The sequence below is a fragment of the Hoplias malabaricus genome, chromosome 5 (assembly GCF_029633855.1).
Source record: "Hoplias malabaricus isolate fHopMal1 chromosome 5, fHopMal1.hap1, whole genome shotgun sequence".
Classification (NCBI taxonomy): Eukaryota; Metazoa; Chordata; class Actinopteri; order Characiformes; family Erythrinidae; genus Hoplias; species Hoplias malabaricus.
The window spans coordinates 26640535-26665370 of NC_089804.1; the positions used below are offsets into that span (position 1 = coordinate 26640535).

A 24836-nucleotide genomic window follows, 5' to 3' on the forward strand; every position below is an offset into this window, starting at 1 on the left:
ATATTGTCATATTTTGGACAAAACATACCACGTCTTTGGTTTCTAACTCAGGTTGAGACCCAGTAAACAGAGTTACTTAACCTCACTGTTTTTGAGTGATTGAGATATGGATGAAACGTCAGGAATCGTTGTTTGAAGTGACAGCTAATAATGAACTCCAGTAACGACGCCACAGATTTCCTTTGTGCAGGAAATGATAACTTATGTCATGTGACATATGAGTCTACTATTTTTGGCACAGGATCTCTCAACAGATTAAACCCCATTTATTCCTGAGAGCCCTACACCAGTACCCCTCAAAACACTGGATCCACACTTAGAGCAAAGCCATGATAAGAGACCCTTCATTGATGCAGAATGGAAGAATTTGTTCCTTGTGTGAAATGACTCATTGTTCCTCATTAATATCCTCGCCAAGTCTCTGAGACATGATCCTGGAAGCATATCACACGCATAGATAACCTATATTTCTTTATCTAATTGCTCGTGTATAATTTAAGCCATTTTTCTAGCCAGGGGGATATGAATCATAACACTGGGTCTTTGACTGATGTGTTCAGTAAGGCTTCAGTGTACTATGGCCTTTGCTACATGTATGGCATTTGACAGACGTATAATTCTAATTCAGTTACAGATATAAATGAAGCTCGTGTGCAAAAAAATTGTTCTGGAGGCAGCGCTGCCTCTAAGGCAGAAGGCATGTTATTGGTGACCAGCCAACAGTCAGGGATGAATGTGGTTGGGTGGAGATATTCAAACACTGCTCCATGTACCGGCCAGCCTCACAAAGTGCCAGTGTGGGTGCAGGATTTCCTTTCAACCATACAGAGGTCCCATACTTCTGAAAGCCAAGATCTGTTGATTAAAAAAGGTGGAATGTGGCATCACTTCTGCTTGTTTGGAAAGAAAACCTCCAGCTGTGTTCCCTGGAAGAAACGTGTTCAATATAATTTTTTACATTTTTTAAATGTATTTTACTCTAGACTTGGGCGGCACGGTGGCGCAGCAGGTAGTGTTGCAGTCACACAGCTCCAGGGGCCTGGAGGTTGTGGGTTCAATTCCCGCTACGGGTGACTGTCTGTGAGGAGTCGGTGTGTTCTCTCTGTGTCTGCATGGGTTTCCTCCGGGTGCTCCGGTTTCCTCCCACAGTCCAAAAACACACGTTGGTAGGTGGATTGGCGACTCAAAAGTGTCCGTAGGTGTGAGTGAATGTGTGTCTGTGTTGCCCTGTGAAGGACAGGCGCCCCCTCCAGGGTGTATTCCCGCCTTGCGCCCAATGATTCCAGGTAGGCTCTGGACCCACCGTGACCCTGAACTGGATAAGCGGATACAGATAATGAATGAATGATACTCTAGACTTAGTTCTGTTCCATAATTTGTTAGAAGTGTTGCAAAAATAATAAATATATTTTTGTTATGCTTCAGACAATGCAACTGCCTCTGCTTGAGGTGATGCAAGCTGTAGAATGTTATAATGCTCCGCTTTAGTATATGAAGTATATTCATGAAGTATATTCATGCACATTTGTGTTATGACTGCCGCCTCTGAGGAAGCTGAGCATTAATGTATACCATCTTTTAGCTTCCTCATACACAGCAATCATAACTCAAACGTTCAAAAATATACTTCTTTGGAATCTACAGAATCAGAGGCAGCAAGTTATTTTATCCATACAAACCAAAACAAAACAAAATGCTGAGATTTTTGCAACACCTCAAATTATGAGACAAACTAAGTCTACAGTATAAAAAGGAAATGATGTTGCACACATTTATTCCTAAGTCATTTCTGGCAGACACCAACCAGGCAAACCACAAAGGTCTATGCAGAGCTTTAACCTTGTGTGCTAACCAATCACATTCATCTCCATTTGGCCGGTAACTAATTACATTCGTTCAGCCTCGAAAACAGCTACCTTCAATACCTTCAATTTGGAGTAGTAATTTTGCACACAAACATGAATGAATGCTATGTTAGGACTCTTGCCCAAGGACTCCCTTATTGGTGTAGTGGGGTGTGACTTCCTAGGCTGAGAATCATATCCTTGCAGTGGTGTTATCCACTCACCACACCAACATATTACTTTCACTGTATTTTGAATGACACACATTGGTATGCCTGGTCCTGTGTGCCGAGGGATGAAAAAGGCTTGTAGTGGGAGATTATTCTCACAGAGCCAAGCATAGATTTACCACTGAGTCCAACACTTAATAATGACTTTATCAGTATGCCCCTGCATACCCTTAGAGAACAGACCTCTTTTAGGGGTCAATAATTCATTAGTGTTGAAGCAGTACAGATCTGAGCCACTCATATAATGAGACGTTTTACTTCCCTTTGGTTTTTCTGACAGTTCTGCTTCTTTCATTGGCCCTTAGATATGTAGAGTTAGCTCTGCCACTGTGCTATAGTATGCAAATGTAATTAGAAATTTCATACTGATTACACAGGGAAATACACTATAAATTATATTTACATTCCATTTGCATTCGGTATCGAATTTGCACTTGCATGTGGTGACCTTCAGCTCATGATCCATACTCCAGAGTGTCGGTCAATGTCAGTCAACACTTGACGCTAAACAGCTGGGTCAGCAGTTGGTGCACCGTGCAATAGCTGAATTCACTCTGTAGCAGGAGTACCACAGATGTGTGGAAATATAATAAAGCTTGACAAATAAAGGTGTAATGAGATGCTATGCCAAAGCAAACCTGGATTTACCCACATTTTTATCAGCATTAATCTCCTATTGCTGGTGTGCGTAATTTTAAACAAGTGTGTCGATATTGGAAAATACAGTCTGCGCTTAAGGTGCTATTTAATGCTGAAAATTGAGTGGCTGTTTTTCTAAAAGTTTCGCATTTAAAATATTCAGTTGAACCACAGTCCTCTTGTACCCAGGGGACGTGTTTGTAAGTGTGGTTGTGACTAATGAAGCACATCAAACTGATGCTATCTTTTAATGAATTGGCTCTTTTTGAATAGTGCTTGGTTCGCAGGAGTGCAGCTTCTTTTACAAGAAAAATCTCTTACAGAGCAGCGTTCATTGCCTTTACGGTGATGGATAGAAGTGTACTTTGAGGAAAGTGTTAGATTTCAGCTCCTTTGAGCCCAAATCTGGGCAGCATACAAACCCTGCTGTTTCTGTACTAGTGCTGTTTTATGTTGGTTTGGTTCTGGTTTAAGCAGGGTCATGTGAGTTTGGTAGTGGTTTATTCATGTATATATTGATTTGGTACTGCTTTATGCTGTTCCGGTTTGAGTACGTTTATGTTAGTCTGGTACAAGGGTGGCACGGTGGTGCAGCAGGTTGTGTTGCCGTCACACAGCTCCAGGGACTTGGAGGTTGTAGGTTCGAGCCCCACTCTGGGTGATTGTCTTTAAGGAGATTGGTGTGTTCTCCCTGTGTCTGCATGGGTTTCCACCGGGTGACTGTCTGTGAGGAGTGTGGTGTGTTCTCCCTGTGTCTGCGTGGGTTTTCTCCGGGTGACTGTCTGTGAGGAGTGTGGTGTGTTCTCCCTGTGTCTGCGTGGGTTTCCTCCGGGTAACTGTCTGTGAGAAGTGTGGTGTGTTCTCCCTGTGTCTGCGTGTGTTTCCTCCGGGTGCTCCGGTTTCCTCCCATGGTCCAAAAACACATGTTGGTAGGTGGACTGGCGACTCGGAAGATTGCGGTTGATCAGCAGTGGCGACACCTGACAGGAGGGAGCAGCCAGAAGAAGATTTTAGTCTGGTATAGGTTTACGTCTGTTTATGTTGATCTGATACTTGTATGTGCCTGTTAATGACCTGGTGTTGAATTCTGTTGGTCTTGATATTGGTTTATGTTGATCTGGTCCTGGTTTATGGCTGTGTTAATCCGTTGCTTTCAATAATGACCTGTTCCTGTTGTTTGTTGGTACAGTAATGGTTTATGTTGGTCTGTTGCTAGTTTACGCTTGTTAGTGATCACCTGGTGGTGGTATTTATTGTTCTGGTGCTGGTTTATGCTGGTGTGGTGCGATAACTCAGCACAGTCATAATGTTGGCGTAGAATACCCGTATGTTATTTCCATGTTCATATTTTGGCATAATTTGAAAAGGCCAGCTACAGTTTACATGCCTTAAGTTCAAAAGTAGTCTGTCTTATCTTTTCGCTATATTAGAGGTACAAATTTTTGTCTACTTTAGACATTAGGCTAGTTTTGTTGGTGATCATCACACCAGCATCCAAAACAAATCGTATGCTGGGTGGACTGGTGACCAGCTCCACAGGCTTAGTTGCTCTTTCAAGCAAGGTGTAGTCATTTGCTTCTGGCTCCCAGGAGAAATAATTGGCTCTCAGAGAAATAAATGAGATTTAAACTGTAATGTCACCTTAACCTCGTGCCACATCCTTTGTGCTGTGTGCTAAGGGCACACACTGGCTCAGAAAAGCTGCATTCGTACTTCTCTTGCTCTAGGTGTGTCAGTAAAAAAATAAAAACACTTTCAGATCACCCTAAATGGCTCTGCACCATCTGCTAGTAAACCAAGGGTTCATCTTCAAACATGATGACAAGATTTCTTTATAAAAGAACCAAATCCCACATCTTTTGGACTTTTCTATTGAAGTGTATACTTTTTTATATAAGGGCATTAATATCCAGGCCTGGAGGCTTGCTTTCATCTGACAGGCAGTGGGAGAAAACAGTAAATTATAATCAAATGGAAATTAATTCAAAATATCCACTTCAATGGAATGCTCTCTTAAAGTTTTCATTATGAGAAAATTCAGAGGATTGATTTTAAGAAAGTGTATACACTTCTTAGGAGTATATTTCTTGGGTATTTCCTGGATAAATGGGTTAACTGTAGTGGGTGCTCATGTTTACTGCTCAGGACCATTCCATGGAAGCTCATTACCAATTAGATAATATATATTTAATGGCAGTGCTGAGAATGTGAGGGGCTGGGGAGCAGGAACCATTGGTCATTTTTTTTAGTTTAAGTAGTTATTTTTGGGGTTTGTTATGTTATGGTGTGTATGTGTGTGTTTGAACTTAGTGGGTAGTGAGATGTGTTGGTGTTGGGGAATTAGAAGGTGTCTCGTCGCGTGTGGTATCCCTTCATCTTGTTACACACCCAGTCCCGAATGCTGCAGGTTCCCTTGCTTCGTCTACCCTCATCAGTACGCGACTTTTAAATGTAGTTTTTTAATGGATCCCCAGAATGCACTGGTGTTTTTATTCTGTTTGCTAACAGAGGAGTCTTTTGCCACTTAATCCTGACTGAGTGAAAAGCACATGTGCGAGGAGGGCTCAGGGGCGAATTATGAGTTTGCATACAGAGTGAGGTTTAATCGCAGCAGGGTTAGCTCGTGGAGTGTGTGTTGTGAATTATAATCACACTGGGGTATCTTTCTAATCAAGCATAAATAGAGAATATTAATCGACATTAGGTAGCTCACAGATAACCTATTCTGTCTTAGGACACCACATTTTGTGAAAGTAGTGATAGTCCCCAACACAGAAAGAAATGATGGGTGGTTATGCAGATATAATGCAGATGCGAGGAAGACTTGAAGAACATTTTGTGCTAATTTGACCACATTTTTCTTTTACCACTGGGGTGGATATTACACATTGGACTAGCAGTATTAACAGCAGTATGTTTGCGTTAATAATCTTACAATATTAAATGTTATGCTACTTTACCAGAGAAATAAGGGAATGAAAACTAAGGAATCAGAAAGAGGGAGACAGAGGAGAGACGAAGAGAGTGGAAAGAGCACAGAAAAAGCAAGGGTCCCAGCGCTTTTTCCACTTATGTGAAAGGCGGAAAAAGAACGGAATATTGTGTGCAGGGAGTAAGAGAGAGAGAGAGAGAGAGAGAGAGAGAGAGAGAGAGAAAGAGATCTAAAGATAGAGGGGGGATAGTAAGGAGAGAATATATGAGATAGATGGTATAGGGGTGGGCGCGAATCAACACACACACACACACACACACAGAGAAAGAGAGAGAGAGAGAGAGAGAGAGAGGGCAGAGGGAGGGATAGTGTAAGAGATGAGTGAGTGAGTGAGAGAGAGGTATCGGGAGAAGTGGATTGTTCGTGTCTCCAGTTTTAGTCAGATTTGTTGTGTCCGCGCTAATGGAGGGAGGCTGAGGTAGAGAATGGAGAGACGGAGTGACGGAGGGCTGAAGTGACACGCAGTGAATCGTCCTTTGGTTTCTCTGGTTTTCGTCTTCCCTTCTCACTATTTTGCCCGCTCTTCTCGCTCCTGTCCGCGCGCCAAAGCCGCTCCATGACCAGGGACTTCAAAACAGAGTTTCTCTGCCAATGAGTTCCCGTTTTACTTCAGGTGAGTCCGGCTTTCTGTTTACAGTCGATAGAAAACTACAGCTGCGTATCGTAAGTGAAATATAACATCTTTAAAAGACGCGTTGATAACGTTATTTTTTGTTTTTTGTTTTCTAACGGTCGTTAGCTGCGCTTGTCTCGGTTGTTGAGAGTGGAACTCTATTGTTTATTATTTATTTCATTAATCTGGGTGTTGTGGCACATACTGTAGTATTAAATGATTTAAAATAAAATAAAGTCGAGCTTTGCCGCGTTTTGCCAAGTGGTTCAACAGGTCCCATTCAAATGATCCACTTTTATTATCCAGCTTTTGTTAAGTTTCTCACCAAACTGTGAAATGCTGACTAGATTTAGATGTAGATAGATAGATAGATAGATAGATACCTTGAGTAATGGCTGATACCATTCTAGTATTTCTTCTTTGAGGGGCCCTTAACCCCGACCCCCTAAAAAAAAAGTCATGAAATAGGCAGATTAGACGTTTAGGGTTTCTTACATCATAAACCTAAGGAACATACTCTATCAGCTTAATGGGTGGGGCTTTTGAACTGCAGGGAAGAGGTGAACAGGAAAGCGGTGTAAAGGAATGTGTAGATTGATGTGTAGACTATGTATATAGATATGTTTAGACTGTGTATATGAAGGCTGAGATCTAGTTACATCTAAGCCACTTTTAAGTCTTGCAAATTAATAATAAATAAATGATTTTGACCAACAGAGATGAGTTCCTGGATCATCAATCAGTGACTGGATGGGGACTTTTTTTTTTTTTAATGATCTTGTCTTAATTGAAGCACTTCACTCAAAGGGACCTACAGCAGCTTACTTTTCCTACAGTGGCACTGTTTTAGTTTTTAAAGTAAGCTGCTTTAAAAGGAAATCCCTGTTCTTGAAGTTGAAAGTCAAGTTTGAAAGTCTACAAGAGCTTCAGGGCAGATGCTTAGGGCTGTTTGAACATTTTTGGCTGGCTGCTTAATTCTCAAGCAGAATCTTTGACTTAATAAGGAGAAATGAGCACTTGTATCTAGCAAATATATTAGTTAATTTGAGAATTGCATTATTTCATATAATGAGTAATAATGAAGTATTGGCCAGGTGCCAGAGCCTATCTAGGTCGCACTTATATTGGAGGTTCAATGTTTTAATGCATACCATGATATCCACAGTACAGTTAAGTCAGAGAATAGTAACATCCCAGTATTATATCATAATTTTATATTATAGTATACCTCCCATCCACAGTATTTAGATTTTTTTAACTGAACGAGTTGTCATTTGTAAACGGAACATTCTTACGAAGACTAGATAGTATCATTTGCAGTGTAGTGCTAAAGTATTTGGAGCATGAACTGCTGTTAAATACAATCTTAGATAAGGAAGGCTGAAAGTCTTACATGCAAAGGACAGACTTCATTGTTTAGATAGATCTGGGAACAGACTTGGTAAGAAGGTCACTGTCTTCTTGTGGATTCCAGTACACATTTGTCAGAAAACAACCTAGCCTATTTTCCCCAACTGGTTGCACAAAGAGATCATTTTGTTTTTGGCTCTCTGCTTGTGTACTGTCACATAGCCTGATTGTGTTGTCTATTTTTACTTCTCCCCTTCTCAGAGATGATGACTGATTTTAGAGCAAGCTGCATTTGAAGGAGACACACCTGTCCCTTGGATCCTGTGTTGGAGTCAGCATGGCAACAGGAGTAGCAGCATGGCTCCCTTTTGCCCGGGCAGCTGCCATCGGCTGGATGCCAGTGGCAAACTGCCCCATGCCCCCTGCCCCCAGGGAACACAGCAAGAAGAAGGATGATCTGATAATTCTGAATGTCAGTGGGCGTCGCTTTCAAACCTGGAGGACCACACTGGACCGTTATCCAGACACTCTCCTTGGGAGCTCGGAGAAAGAGTTCTTTTACAACGAGGAAACAAAGGAGTACTTCTTCGACCGGGATCCAGATGCCTTCCGTAGCATCCTCAACTTTTATCGCACAGGCAAGCTGCACTACCCAAGGTACGAGTGCATCTCGGCCTACGACGAGGAGCTAGCTTTCTTCGGCATCATCCCGGAAATCATCGGTGACTGCTGCTATGAAGAATACAAAGATCGCAAGCGGGAGAACGCGGAGCGTCTTATGGACGACCAGGAGGAGAATAAGGACAACAAAATGCCCAACATGAACATTCGGGAGACCATGTGGAGGGCTTTTGAGAACCCTCACACAAGCACCATGGCCCTAGTCTTCTACTATGTGACTGGCTTCTTCATCGCGGTTTCAGTCATCACCAATGTGGTCGAAACGGTTCCGTGCGGTTCCACGCCCAACCAGAAGGATGTGCCCTGTGGCGAACGCTACACAGTAGCCTTCTTCTGTATGGACACGGCCTGCGTCATGATCTTTACTGTGGAGTACCTTCTGCGGCTGTTCGCGGCACCCAGCCGTTACCGCTTTATGCGCAGTGTGATGAGCATCATTGACGTAGTGGCCATTTTGCCCTACTACATCGGCCTGGTCATGACCAACAACGAGGACGTGAGTGGTGCCTTCGTCACCTTGCGTGTGTTCCGCGTCTTTCGAATCTTCAAGTTCTCGCGCCACTCACAAGGCCTTCGCATCCTGGGATACACGCTGAAGAGCTGCGCTTCAGAGCTGGGCTTTCTCCTCTTTTCCCTCACCATGGCCATCATCATCTTCGCTACAGTTATGTTCTACGCGGAGAAGGGATCAAGCTCTAGCAAGTTCACTAGCATTCCAGCTTCCTTCTGGTACACCATTGTTACAATGACTACGCTCGGGTAAGTGCAGCTAACAAATGATCTGTCACTGCGTGTGTCATGTTTCTAAACTATTGTGTTCCTATCCATAAGTTGCAGGTGATGTCATTGTGTAGAGTAGCTGGCATTTTGGGTACATACTCATTACTCAAACATAACTGAAATAACAACCGTGATGTTGAAATTGTCTTAATGATTCTTTCAACAATTTTAATCCTCAATTAGTTGAAATAAATATAAGTATGGATCCATTTATCTGCTTCATGTTTATAAGCAAAGCTCTGTTTGCTTGTTTCAGTTGGTAGAGGAGCTCAGGCCACATCCCAAATAACACCATATTGCCTAAATAACGTACATCACAGATAATAAAACTAAACATACTACAGCAATTACACCCTAATTTGACAGAGAAATGTCAAACTCATAGCTGGCTAAAAATTATTTTCAACCTACAGCAGACTATGACTGTGAGTGGAGAACCTGTTCATTTATGACTGACATTTGGGATTCAGCCTTCAGAGAAGGAGTACTGTTTTATTAAATTCTCTTTCAAATCAGAGAAATACTTAGAGAAATAGGAAGAGAGTCACGGTAAAATATTTTTTCTCCAACAATCTGTTACACGCTCAATTATGCTTGTAGTCTCTTATACACTGAAACAAAAACACAAAACACGAGTGAAATAACACGATTGCTGAAGCTGTATAAGTAACTCGCACAGGTTCGGTCACAAGAGCAGAAAATGCATTGGCGTCTAATGTGCTGAAAGTTCTCCTTTAGATCCTATGATGAAAATACTAATTTGGCTAACAGAGAGTAACAGTCTTTTTCTTCTCATTATGCAACACACTGGGATCCTTTACATGCTCATGTAAAGAGGCAGTTGGATTCTGTGCTTTGGAGTGTTGTGAGACTCTCTCCAGTGCAGGGAATGGAGCTGTGCTTCAGATAAATATACCTTTACATTAGTGCTGCACTCTAAAACCAGACAATCGGTCCCAATATGGAGCCCATGCCAAAAACAATCATGTGACTGAAACCCATGGATTGTTTAACAGCACTAACAAGCTTTTTTAGTTTAATACAAATGCATATTTGAACCCACTGGACTCTATATAAGGCTGACTATGCCGGTAGCCACATAAACAAACGTGTGATTACATTTTCTTGACTGAAATGGCTCTTTAGCTATAAACAAGTGTGGTGGGGACCTGATTATGTATTAATAAGTGTATGACAATATTCATTAGCAACTTAGTGAAACAAAAAATACACATCTGTTTATATCACAAATGAGGTTTTTCACTTTCACTGATTACCCATAATTCTGAAACGCTTATTGAAGGTGGAGGGTACAGTGTGTTAGTCCTGATAACCAAACTGAAGTGACTTTTTTAGAGTGTCTTATGCCTCAGGATTAAAGCTTGAACAGCCTGTAATGTGATCAGTTTATCATTTGTTTACATTATCGCATGTTTACCCACCAAGTGGTAAATACCTTTTATTGTTATGGGATGCAAAAGTGGAAAATGGACTAGGGCCATAATGGCTGCACGTAACTGTGGAGAAGACAGACGCCATGCCTTCTCAAAGGCCCAGTGGGTATAAGTAGCTGTCAGGGTGACTAATAGTGCATACAACTACATCTGCTAACAAATATAAACCTGCATGATATCTGCCATTTACTATGCTGGTAGCAGACCGGATACGGGCATAACAGCCAAAGGGTGGACAGCAGTGGCCAAGCTGTGTGCAGATTTTTGTTGGTTAGGTTTCAGAGCATTGAGTAGCCATAGGTTAGAAGCATTAGATGAAATATACGGGATGCTCACAGCCTAAGAAAATTCACCAGGAATAGTGTGATTAATTGGGAATCAGGGCTCTTATTTGTTCTGAGGAAATGCCATGTATTTACAATTAGGAAAAAGCTTAAACAGTGTGTGAAGAGATTAATATGATATGAAAAAATAGAAAATCACAGAAAGATCTAGCTTTCAGTGCTTTCTGGTTAACTCTCTTTGTCACATCTCTTAGTGCGTGATAATCGAAATGGAATCTGCTATGGATAATCCCTTGAAACACAATGCCTCCAACAGGATTAAGGGTTTAGGTTTCAGGTGAAAAATCACACACCGATTGATTTCAGTGAAGCGTTATGAAATGAGCACACTTAACTGGAAAATTATTTCAGGCAAATCCCTTTCTTGAGCCTTGTCAGTTTTCCTGAACACAGAATTGGCATCACTGTACATGATCTCATATTCTATAGTGTCTGAAAATCTAATTTCCTGCAACAGACAGCTTTTTCCTGGAGTGACTGCTGAACCCAAATGTAGGACCACTTTCTGTGTACCTGATGCATGTTTTCTTTTCATTATCACTTATGAAGTCACAATTTAGGGGGCTTATTTGAACATGCTTTGACACATTAGACTTAGATGTTTAAGGCATTTTTGATAATAAACAATATTAAAGAAGCATTACTCTGATAATTTATCCAAGTTAATTGGTCTCCTGAAATCAAGGATAGAGTGGATGGAGGTAGGGTAGTTACATGGTTCAGTTTCTGCAGTGCTGAGCCCAGATTAGTAATGGTAGTGTCTCTGTTCTACCTGTTATACGTCAGTGAAACATCACAATCATTTTGAAGCTGTAATTTTAAGGTAGAAATACTACCCACTGTTCCTTTAACCTTGTTTTGATTTGGAAAAACTTACAAACACTGTTCTTTGGAGTGATACAGCATTATTCAGAAACTCTAGAAGTTGATGTTGCGTTTGTGTTCCAGAGCTAATTATCCAACACCAGTATCTGACTTTACTGATGTTCTCATGGCCAAATGCCATCTATCTAGTCTAAACACTTCCCAAAAGAACAGAAGCTGATACTGCAGGAACGGTGGGGAGGAAAACTCCCTGTCATGCCTTACTCAAAGAAACGTTGAATGAACCAAAGAAGAAATGATGACTGAGCTCACAAATTTCAGGCCATCCAAAGCTTTTCTAATATGGCAACAGTTGCGTTTGTAGGAGGAGCATGGAGAGCTCAGTTGAGAAGCTGATTTTTAACAAATGAACTGATTAGTGTGGAGAAGCCTAAAGAGACAAGGTGTAGCTTTATGAAGCTGCAGCCATCACCCACATATTAACATTAATATTTAACACAAAATATGCAGCAATATGAAGTGTTCTACAAGGAGAAGCTTTATCCTCAGTTAGCCTCTGGTAAGAAGCAGACGCAGAAAGATCTGTTTCCAGTGTTTTGTTGTGCTACAACAGGTTGTCATTAAAAATTCACTGCAGTCATTTTTCACAGAGATTTCCAGCTATTTTTTTCCTCCAAGGAATGTTAAGGGTATTTCACCCGTACCCTCTGTGGATCCATTTTTAAAAACTGCTACTCTAACTTATTATCCAACTGTTTGTTTTCTGTTAATCACTGAATTAATTACAAGCTACATTTGCAGGTTGTTAACGCTTGTTAGGAAGGAAGTGGCAGAATTAAAATTACTTCAATTAACTCGGAGTTCATATTTCAACATTTGTTTAAGGTCAGGTCAGCGGTGAGGCTTATTGGGGCAGAGGAAAAGTGAAGCTCCATTATACATGCCAGATGTAGTGGAAGCAGCTATGTGCGATGGATAAGTGACTGAATTTTCAACTTTTTCCCTGGGAGGATACCTAAAAAGCTTTAATGCAAGTCTTTTAGCACCCAGGCGGATTCAGAAATGTCCTGGGAGCTGCTGTATACTCACACTTGCCTGCAAACACACACACACACAGTCTCATTAAGCTCTGGGGTTTTTAACTTTCAAATGCAAAGTGTTTGCACCATGAAGATCCCAGTGCCACTTAAGCTTCCCTTACAGCAAACATTTAATAGTTCACACACATGAAATATTTATATCACACTGTTTAAACCTATTAACTGTGAAACACCCACAGGTCAGATTCTTTTAGAATGATGTTTTGAAAACACATTTAATATTAATATTTTATATATAATATAATATATATTTTATATATTTATATATATATATATAATATAAAATATATATTTATAATATATATTTTATATTATATTAATATTTTAATATTAAAATATTAAAGGAGATTTTGTTAGATATAAAGATAATTTGTTAACTTTCACAAAAGCACAGGATTCCAGGCGATGATCATGTATTGTTTTTATACGAGTGTGTGATGCTTTTAACATTTAGAGACAGCACAAAAAAAAGAGCTCCACTTTTGCTTTAGGTCTGAAAACATCTTCACTCTCTAAGGAAGAACATGTATCTCCACAGCAGCTGACCTTATTAATTTCCTGTTGAATGGACCAATAGAAATGCTCCAAAATGACTTGAAATCAGCTTGGAATAAACACAAATCCTGTTTTTCCTTTGGACAGCGAAGATATGCTTTTGCTATGTATGGGTCTGAAAGAACGTGTATCTGCCAAGATGAGTGATTACTGACACATCCTTTCAGACCCACATATTTGAGGACTTCTCCCAGTACAAAGATGAGAAAAAGCATATCTTCGAAGTCCATGTAAATGTAATATCTAATAATTCTAATCATATCTGATTTATATGCTAATAAAATAAATGATACCTTGTACTACATACAGTTTTATCTGGGAATTCATGTAAATGTATAGTCTGTGGTATTTGACCTTAGCACAGTACTGTATTCTCTGTGTCCTCAAAGAGTTTCAGATATTATGGTATTCAACTTTTTAGCATATCACCGTTGTAAAAGCAGTGACCTCATTGCTTTACACAGCTGGTTGTATGATTGAAGGTAGCAGAGGTGTGTCTGAAGTGTGTATTTGCGCTCTGAGGCCATCTGCCCCACATTGTGGCCCATGGTGCTTATTGACCTGAAGTTTTCACACCCCTGATGGTCGGCCTAGCTGCTGCGTGAGCCATGATCTATCACGCCTCGCAGGTTCGGGCTAAGGTTTAATCAGGGCACTGGTGGCTTAGCAAAACATGAGCCACCCAAGAGATCCATTAAAGTGTAGGCAGGAGTGTTCCTGCTGTTTGATTAGACTAATATTCTCAAATGACCCATCAAATGCCACTCAACGCCAGCAGTCTGCGTTATTAAAACTCATCAGCCAGTCACCGTTAATGGAATGGGGTGGGATATTTTGGGATTGGTGGCAACTGAAGTGAATTAGTACATGGTATGGTTTGGAATTGTATATTACTTATATACACTATGTTCAGAACATAGGACCTGGAGGAGGTTATCCCTCTTCTGGAAAGCATTTAGAGTGTTTTCGGTGATGAGTGTGATTGCATTCAGCCACATGAGCATTAATGAGGCCAGGTACTCATGTAGGATTGATACTCAATGTCTGATCTTTGATCAAAAGAAAGCTATTTAAAAGAAGACTAGGTAAGATTTGGGTTTTTTGCTACTCATTAATGTATAATTAAATTTTTACAGCACTGTATTGACATCAGCTTGGATAGGGAGAAGGAGTAGTTTCCTACCCTCCTCTAAAAATGTACATAGGGCAGTTTCTGCAGTACTGAGCCAATGACAGAGGCTCTGTTCTCCCTATCACAGGTCAGTGAAGCATCACAATGATTTTGAAGCAGGACCTTTAAGGTCAAAATATTACCTAGTTTTCATTTTAATGGAGATCCATCACTTTAGAGCACGCAGTTTCGCTGTTGCACAGCCACATACCGGGAGGTTTATGCTCCTCTAGCTGACACTTGCCGTCGATCATGGTGATCTCAATCAGCTCCGTTTCATTAAATGGCCATCTATAAAGATTAAACAATCAGTGGGTGTCTGCCTGTTTGAACATGAGGGTCCTAAATACATGTCAAAGTAGCTCAATTCACTAAATAGGGGACGGCGTGATGAAGCAAAAGGGCGTGTCTTTGCCAGACAGCTCCACACATGTCGGTCAGTTGATTGGCTGTGCACAATTGCTCATTGGTGTGAGTGTGTGAGTAAGTGGGAGTGTTTTTGATGCCTGGTGTTGGTGGTTTCCTGCCTCACTCCCAATGATTCTGGGTAGGCTCTGAACACACCTCAACCTAGAATGGCTGAATGAATGAATTAATCAGATGTAGCTAGTGGACACAAAGAGAATTTCACTACTGCCTTTATGTATTCCTCCTGCATGCATACACACATCTCCATCATGCTTGTGTCGAAGCTGCTGAGGTAAAATACTTGCCCATTATTTGCATACGGAGAACAAAAGCCCCACAAAAAATGCATAGATTTCCATTTGCATCAATGACAGTGATTTGCACTTCAGCGTCACAGGCTCGGCTTGTGTGTTTAGAAGCGTCTCTGAATTTAATTGACTAACGGCTAGAGGCAGCTGCTCAAGTCGGAAAGACGTGAGTGGATTCGTGCCATCTGCGGTTAAGAGGCATTCTAAAGACGGCGCAGACACACACACACACACACACACAAACACATTTGATCACTGAAAGTAACCCAGAAATTGGCGGTAAGGTGAGGGCTGCCACCAAGGGAGTGTTTTTTTTTTTATTTAAATTTTTTTTTATTATTTCCTCCTGAGCAGCTCAGAAGATCACAGAGGAGCCACGCATCGAGAGCGTAACAGCATAACACAATTCAAATAATTATGAATTCATATTTTATTCATCTCTCTGGTGCTGTACTTGTTATTCCAGTCACCCACGAATCATAAGTAGACACTCTATCTCAGCTGAGGTTCCCTGAAATAGGCACAAACGCAATTTTTAGCGCTTGTTGCGCCGCACACTTTCTTTGAAACTCTCTGAGCAGACTGCGTCTTCTCGCCTTTGCTACAGGGCCATGTTCAACACAGGAAGCATCACAGAGAACTTGACATCTTATTGTTTTGGCACCTTCCCTGGCTTTTTTAATGTTTTTAGATTTAACGAACTAGTGGGAAACTGTACAGCACTGATACTCGCAGTTGACATCAGTCTGCTACATTCGGTAAAGTTAGGGATGGACAATTGTACGTTATTTTAATGTCACTGTGATAAATGATTTAACCCAGTAAACATTTTGCCGTTGATTCAACGTTGAAATAACGTAATGACTGCCGTCTAATCAACGTATTATTAAGGTTGTAAATGAAAGTTGAAAAGACGTCCAAACAAAGACATTGAAAAGACGACTTTTAGACGTATTTTGGACGTCCATTGATGTTATTAATTGGTCCCGAAATAAATTACTTGTTTAAAACACATTTTGGACGTCCATTGACGTTATCAATTGGTCACCACTAACTTATTAAGATGGATTTTGGACGTCCGTTGACGTTATCAATTGGTCACAATTTTTAAGATGGATTTTGGACGTCCGTTGACGTTTAAAATATGTCCTTGACGGACAGACTACTTTTAGACCTATTTTGAACTTCCAGGGACGTTCCTTGTTTACTGGCGAGGTACATGGGGCTAACTATGTCATGAGTATAATGGGATTGCAAAGAACCACTTGTTGTCCCTTTCCTGTTATTGTATGTTCAGTACTTGTATTGCAGTGTCACATTGTGCCATGTTGTCTACACCTTTTTAAACCAAACAATTACATTAGGCATTTAATGACTTATGTGTAGTTAGTACCCCAGTAAGCAGCAAACGGCACTGGCATAACCGTCATGCTATTTCTGTACTGTGATGGCTGTTGTGGCACCCTCAAGATTTATAGAGGCTTTTTATATTCTGAAGGCTGAATGATGCCAAGGCTGTGTTTTTTATGCTTTGGGGAATACTGAGTGGGTTTGTCCTTTCTTTGTTCTGAACAGAAAACAAAACAGAAATCTGTTTAATACTTTATTGCACACTCATTTTTGACGAGCTACTTTGGCATTAAGGCCCCTTCCACACGTATCTAGATATTTTGGAAACCTGAGATTTCTCCCCCCTATTGAGTTTTCATGCCAGTCCAGTAGGGGGCCATAGTCAAAACACCAGGAGGTATGAGAGAAACATAGAGGTTTAATTTCAAATCACTTCATACTCTCTACGTAGTGCAAATTATATTTTCTAAATTCAACATCATTTATATTAATTAATATGTGGGGATCTGAAATCTTGTGCTATCACCATGTATACATTGTATTTTTATGACATATGTAATTCACTATATAGGGAATGAGGGGCTGTTTGAATTACAGTTAGAAACTTATGGTCATCCTAACCAACGCCAATTGATGCTGAAGGGTTATTAGGCCCCCGGTATCAGGCTGAGGAGCAGTGGATTGGCATTCATGATTTGGGACTAGCGTTATATGATAGAAATTACATCACAATATTTTTACTATGTTTCAACACTGACATATGTTGCAGAGTGCAGCATGTGGGACTTTTTTGTACATGTAACATCACACTCATACACCATTTTTGGGATGGAAACACAGTGCAGAAGCCTGAGAAACGTCTGATGGATACACATCATCAGTTTCTCAGTTTCTCTGCGTGACAGTCGGATAATGCTGAGTGGATGACAATGCTAAGGGATGCTGAAGGTTACAGAAACTGTTTGCAGTTTGTCAGGCAGACAGCTGGAAAACGATGCTTAAACCGAAGTGCGTTTTACAGACGCTGATCATTTCCTAATTTTATTACATGATCTGAACTTGGTCACCACAAACAATGACCACTTTCAGTGCGACTGTTCATGGGATCTATAAATAGGAGCCAAAGCTGTAGATCAAAGCCACAACAGAAAAAAAGACAGCTTAACAGTGGAGGTGCATATTGAGGGTCTAATGGATTCTGCGTTCTTCAACGAAGAGATGCCTTATCTTCCTCCAGGAGAAAAGCTGTCCACCTGCCTTTGGCTATTTCGGCCAACCTCTTTTCTAGGCCCATTGTGGCTGGTGTTGCGAAGATATTGCGTTGTTCTGTGGCTGTCACTGGGCCTGCATTTACAATGGCTCAGGTGTGTAAATCAGCCCATGTGTCAGCTCTTTAAATGGCACACCTTCTTCCTTTTCCTTCTACATTTGTTCCCAGTGAGAGAGTCCTCTTTTCAAGTTCACTCCTCCTGCACCAGCCTGTGGTCACACTTCAGAATTAAACTTGGATAATATCTGCTAGCGAACAAATGGAAGGCTGCCTAGGGTGTCCAGATCGGAATGGTCCATTCGGAGGATGGTGGGACAATATGAGACAGCAGCTGTGAATTAGTTATGTTTATCAAATCGCCTGATTTAATAATACCAGGGCTGCCATTGCAAATTATCGCTTTAATAGAGCAAACTATTCATTATTCTGACACTTAATCAAGATATGAATGGTTTAAAAAGGCCATTTTCTACCATTACCATTACCATTCATTATTACCATTGTTGTTTATATAATTAAAGATAAACAGAAGCATTTGAGATTTAGTAAACATGTACTATATGTAAAAACATAATTTTAAAGTCCTATTCATCAATCATTTCTTTTCATATTAATGGTATTAACGGGCTGATTAATACCACTAAAGGTAATCAGTCACAAATAAACACCCAGCTCTCAGTGCTTCTAGTGTTAAAGCTGTCACTAGTTGAAGCTGATGTATATTTTTTTATCGATTTGTTTTCTCTTTCAACTTAAATGCCATTTTAAGAGAAAGATGGTTGCTGCTTATTATTAGTTTTCATATTCAAACATTTATTTCCACATTTAATTGGTTAGTTTACAAAGCTATTAATGGAGATATTCCTCAGGCTTTTATTTGAATTTTGTGTTCCACCTTAAAAAAGCAATTATGTGTTTAAAACACAGACTTTACACCTTTAATATCACTGTTGTTTCTCACTTTCTTCCTTTAAAACATGACTTTACACCTTTAATCCACACATATGCGTCTGTACTTTACCAAGTTACTGGAAATTCCAACACAAAGGGAGAAGAAATACATTGTTGAATAATTGTGGAACAAGGTGAATTAGAATGGTCTTTTCTATTAGTTAACTCTAAACAGATTTTTGTAGTCTATGATTCTTGTCAACAATTGATTAGAAATTGATCAGAAATTAAGTGATTAAGGTGAAAAAATCTTACACCACAGGGATTTAAAAATTAAAGAAATTAAAGAAATTTAAGAACAATTTTTGGGACAGGTAGTGTACTCTTTTTGTGAACTGGACATTTCGCACCTTTCTGAAAGAGGAATGTGATGCTGCGTCTAAAGCTGTTAGATTTAGAATGCATCCTGTGATGTCTACAGGCGAGTGCAGCTTGATTGTGCTTTGTTTGGAGCCCTAATAGGACGAGATGTATGAAAGGACGGCAAGGCAGAGCAAGAGTGAGAGAACGCTAAATTGATTGAGCATCTTTAAACTTTTAATGATGAAGCACAGAGCGCACACTGCTCATTAACTTCTCCCGTTCGCTCAGCTGTAACGCTCATTGTTTTCATGACAGATTCTCCGAGTGCTGCCACAGTTGTGCAAAAGAACTCGAACAGAAGAGACAATGGTAAGAAATGACACATGGGCAAGAAATGGCTTTTTTTTCCATATGAACAAATGAGAGCAATTACTGACAGGAGGGGAATGACTTTGAAGGCACACACTGCCTTTTATCTTCCAGTCACTGCTTTCCACACTGCAGTGACAAAGTGAAAAACACTCCAAGGTTCTTGTGTGCCCCCAGGCTACAGGACGTATCCATGGCTAGCAAAAGAAGCCCCAATAGAACATAAGTGTCCTTGAGCCAGAAAAAAAACATGGGATTGGCTGGATGTGTCCTTTCGTGGTTATACCTTAGACTAGTCTTTCAAAAAAAAAATACTTTTTTAGACCTCGTGTCGCTCTGGGCAAGTTGTACAAAACACCCATAGAATTCAGAAGCACTGATTTATTTTCCAAATATTTCTGTCTTTCACCGTGATATGTAAAGAATCTCCCCAGGCAAAGGCAAAATTTTGGTGTCAGCTTGCATCCGTTAGCATTATGGCAGTGGGCCCTAGATTGAGATTTTCTTACTAAAATAATATGAAAAAAAATGTGTGGCCAAATGTTTGTAGGCACCATTTCCAACAACATTTCCTCTGAAGGCAGCAGGCTTCACAATATGAATGTCTGAGATTTTTTGATCAAATTCAGACACAGGAGCATTACTTGCATGAAGCTTTTCAAATGTATGCTTTAGAGTATTCAATTTAAATTCATGCTATTCATTGGAGAATGTGCAGGAGGCTCAATATCATATCAGTATTGATGGGCATTGATTAGCTATTTGTGTAAGGCATGCAGTTTATTCTAGTAAGAAAACTGCAAACAAAACAAAAAAAACAAATAATCAAATAAAACAGGGTAAATTTATAAGGACTTATTTAAAATAAATAAAATGAAAATTCTAGCCACAATTTGGCCAAATATTTAAACACAAATTAAAAATATAAAACCTATTAATAAATGAACACAATACACTTTGGTGCACAGCTCCACAGACCTGGAGGTTGTGGGTTTAAGTCCTGTTCCAGGTGACTGTCTGTGAGGAGTTTGGTGTGTTCTCCCTGTGTCTCTGGGTGCTCCGGTTTTCTCCCACAGTCCAAAAACACACGTTGGTAGGTGGATTTGTGACTCAAAAAAAGTGTCCATAAGTGTGAGTGTATGAGTCAATGTGTGAGTGTGTGTTTCCCTGTGAAGGACTGGCACCCACTCCAGGGTGTATTCCTACCTTGTGCCCAGTGATTCCGGGTATAGGCTCCGGACCCACCATGACCCTGAATTTGATAAGTGCTTACAGTCGATAAATGAATAGCCTTTGGTACATTCTGTTATATTCTGGTGCCTAAACTTCCTGTTCCAATGTTCTGTTCTACATTAAATGATGCATATGATGAATATAAATAACTAGTAACCATTTTGACTGAAATTGGATAAATGTAGGATGAACTTTCTCTGCTTCTGAAATAAAATTTAATAATTCTTCTGCTTTCACTGGTGCAGCAGTTTTGATAACGAAGGTATTGTCACATTGATTTGGAGATACATGGTGATATAATCCAATAAATGTTCATGTTAACATGAAACTAAGGCCGCAAGGGAGTGTTCGAGCACTTGGATGGAAAGTATCACTAATGAACTTAGATCCTTGTTGGGTTTCACTCACTCTTTAAAGAGTATTGATATGCAAGTCTCATTTAGTGTGGTGTTGGAGATGTGATTGCTCATGCGGTGTACCGACCACTCAGGGATAGCTAAATCAATATGTTTTCATTTCAAAGTTCTTCTTTAAACACCAGCTACGATCACTTGTTATGGCTCAACATTAATATCATACACAGGGCTAAATAGTTTAAGTACCCCCGGGTTTAGATATTTTAGCAGATATTTTAACATTCTTCTGCATTCATTTGAGTTGATATAACATTTAGAGCAAACTGTTAAAGCATAACATCACAGTGTTCATTCATATTTATACCTAGAGACTCTATGCTTTTTAATTATGGTTGACCAATACATTGACTGTTGGTTGATATATCAGGTCAATAGATTTATTTTTAAACATTGACATATAGTGAAGTGGATTTTATTTATTTATTTTTATATTAAGTACTGCTAAACATGACATGCGTTCTGGTTCATGATGCAGCCTTCACTGTGATCATATTCAAAAGGAAACCCACTGATTTTTTACTAAATTTGTGCATAAATAAATCATTACCATGCAAACAGTTACTCTATTTATTTCTAATTTCATTTCACAGGTGTTCACAGTGGTAGTGGTGAGAAGAACCAGATTTCTGAAAAGTTTAATGCTTCTAAAAATGCTTCTAAAAATGCTTCTGATTTTACAAATACCCAAACGTATGGATATGACTAAGATATCAGATATGTTTGTAATGATACTTTTGGTTTCGAAGTGATGATTAAAATGAGTGAGTCTCATGTCCTAGAGCAGTGTGGATGGTGGTGTAAGATCGTTGGGTCTTACGCAGCTCTACCTCCATGCTCACCTGCTGAAGGGGCATATGTTCAGGTGATGAGGTCACTCATCTCCCATCTGCCCACTTTCTGGAAGAACCAATGAAGCGCCATGATAAAACATGCAATAAAAGCAGTAGTTGGACATTACTATCATACTATATTCTTTATATTATTCTTTGTGGACAAATATTATGTAGTTGGGTACCAATGTGGTAATCAGTTGTGGTTGTACATGGTAATGAAAAATATATATGTAGATATATACATAGATAAACACATATCAATGAAGCCTTGCAGCCTTGGCATTAAGTTTTATTCCTGAAAACCTTTAGAAAGCACAGGAAACATTTAATTGATGAGGCTCCTGTTTGATTTTGTTTCCTGCTTTTTATGTGTAACAATATAAAGCGTATTACTTTCTGCTCATTTCCCATTTAAAAACACTACACGCCTCAAAAGACTCCCACAGACAAGTCACTATTTGCAATAAAAGTTATTTACAAAGGAACGTTTCAAGTGGCAGTACTCTTTTAAATTGAACAAAATGAATGACTGCACTTAAGTCCAGGTGTGTGTCCTTCTTCGCCATTGCAAACTTTGCTCATTATAACCCTGTACATTTAGCCTTTAATGAGATAATTCATTTCTCAAACAAATTTATGTGGTGTAGGATTTCATAATTGCTTCTCACAGGGTTTTACAGATGACCTTAATGTACTTGAGGGAAGCTGGTGATCACATCAATCATTTTCTTCATTCACTAATTTCCCACCCACACTTGCTCATCCGCTCATTGATCCACGTTTACTACCAATCACCGAAATGATTCCTCGGTGCCCAATCTATTATCCTTTCATTAAACCAAGCTGTTGTGCGGAACCTCAACTCCTCGCTTGATATTTTTCAGGGTTCTGCCCACATTTTCATGTTTCCTTATGGCACACCATCACTCACAAGTTTGCGATCGTTTGTCACAAAGATAATTGTGGTTAAATTATTCGTCAACTTATACAATGTAGATTAAAACTGCTGAAAAAACCTGTGCCTTTATTTCACTGAAATTTTTATTCAATGAAACGATGTTAAGTTTTTTAAAAATGGACGATGATATAATATTAATTTGAAGTGGTTTTAAGTTTTGTTTTTTTGATCCCATTAAAATGCACTGTATTTTAGATACTTTATATAATAACTAGTGTTGTTAATGTTTTATTCAGTCATTGTAGAACTATTTGCAGCTCATTATTTCATGTCTGGCATGTGTATAACACTTAATCAGTTTTTACAGTTTCTCACACATTCATTAAAACCATGGAATATTAAAACACATTGATTCCAAAATGTTAAATGGCAGTGTAAGTTTGTCAAGTATCAAAGGACTTTTCTGTTTGAGTAGACTTATTTACAGCAAGTTAATTAGGGGTTAATGGAGGGTAATCAGTTAATCAACTCTGGGTTCAATACCTAATCTACTCTAGTGTGAAGGTCAATAGTTTTAACCTCATCCACAGACTTCTGGAGTTTCTTCACACTCTGACAGTCGCACATGTTTCCATATCGCTACTCTTCTCAGATCAGTCCTCAGAGTGATACACTGTCAGCCACCATAAGCTCTTTCTCTGATCTGCTTCAGCTTTCCACATCCAGTGACAATACTTTTAGCTCAGGAAGGGAACTGTAACGATATGTAATCTCTGTCATTATAAATGATATCATGAATGTCATGCTATTTGTCAGATGTCACAAGTGGTCTGAGTGTGTTGATGGTATAAAAAAGACTAATGAACTATGGTTCCTGACAGTCACAAGCTTCTCTGAGCCCTTCTTCGTCACTCAAGTGAAAGGATACTATGACACTGTGCTTCCTTTGCCAGCCACCACACAGTTTTTCAAATGGCTGCTAACACAACATCCTTAGAGTTGAACACACTTGGAGGAGAGTACAACTGCTCAATGCTATTAGGTCAGCTACCTGATATTTTACGCTGATACGCTCAATTCTGGGATGATGGAGGGCCATTCTTCCCACTCAGAGACTGCCTTCTTGGACTCCTGACAATGGCATCACACAGGCCAACCTGCATTCTACCAATGATGTAGACAACACTTCAACAATTGTGCAAGTTAGGTATCAGCTTAGGAATGCTGCATTAGAATATATAAAATGTGGAATGAACATCATTGTGGCGGCATGGTGCCAGGGTCCTGGGGTTGTGGGTTCGATGCCTGCTCCGGGTGACTGTCTGTGAGGAGTTGGTGTGTTCTCCCTGTGTCTGTGTGGGTTTCCTCCGGGTGACTGTCTGTGAGGAGTTTGGTGTGTTCTCCCTGTGTCTGTGTGGATTTCCTCCGGGTGACTGTCTGTGAGGAGTTGGTGTGTTCTCCCTGTGTCTGTGTGGGTTTCCTTCGGGTGACTGTCTGTGAGGAGTTGGTGTGTTCTCCCTGTGTCTGTGTGGGTTTCCTCCGGGTGACTGTCTGTGAGGAGTGTGGTGTATTCTCCCTGTGTCTGTGTGGGTTTCCTCCGGGTGCTCCGGTTTCCACCCACGGTCCAAAAACCCACGTTGGCAGGTGCATTGGCTACTCCATAGGTGTGAGAGTGTGTCTCCCTATGAAGGATTGGTGCCCCCTTCAGGGTGTGTTCCCTCCTTGCCCCCTAAAAATTCCGGGTAGGCTCCGGACCCACCACGCCCCTGACAATGAATGAATGAATCATTGTCCGGAGATAGTATTTACATGTGGCTATACTAGTGTGTGTTGTAGCACAGCAGATGATATATCTGTGACGCCCATATGGTTGACTTTGATTCAGTTCCTCCCCTAAATGCACTATGCTATACCAACAA

At 40.1% G+C, this 24836-nt stretch overlaps 1 protein-coding gene across 2 annotated transcripts in view; it reads left to right on the forward strand.

Annotated features, from left to right (window-relative positions):
- Positions 1-6002: 6002 nt before the first annotated feature.
- The window catches only part of LOC136697793 (potassium voltage-gated channel subfamily D member 3-like), a 104920-nt gene continuing 86086 nt past the window's right edge, over positions 6003-24836 (forward strand). For both annotated transcript variants that reach the window (XM_066673051.1, XM_066673052.1), the window contains exons 1-2: positions 6003-6318; positions 7930-9108. In XM_066673051.1, coding sequence (XP_066529148.1) covers positions 8006-9108 — 1103 coding nt within the window. In that variant the 5' untranslated portion in view covers positions 6003-6318; positions 7930-8005. The remainder of the gene's footprint in view (positions 6319-7929; positions 9109-24836) is intronic.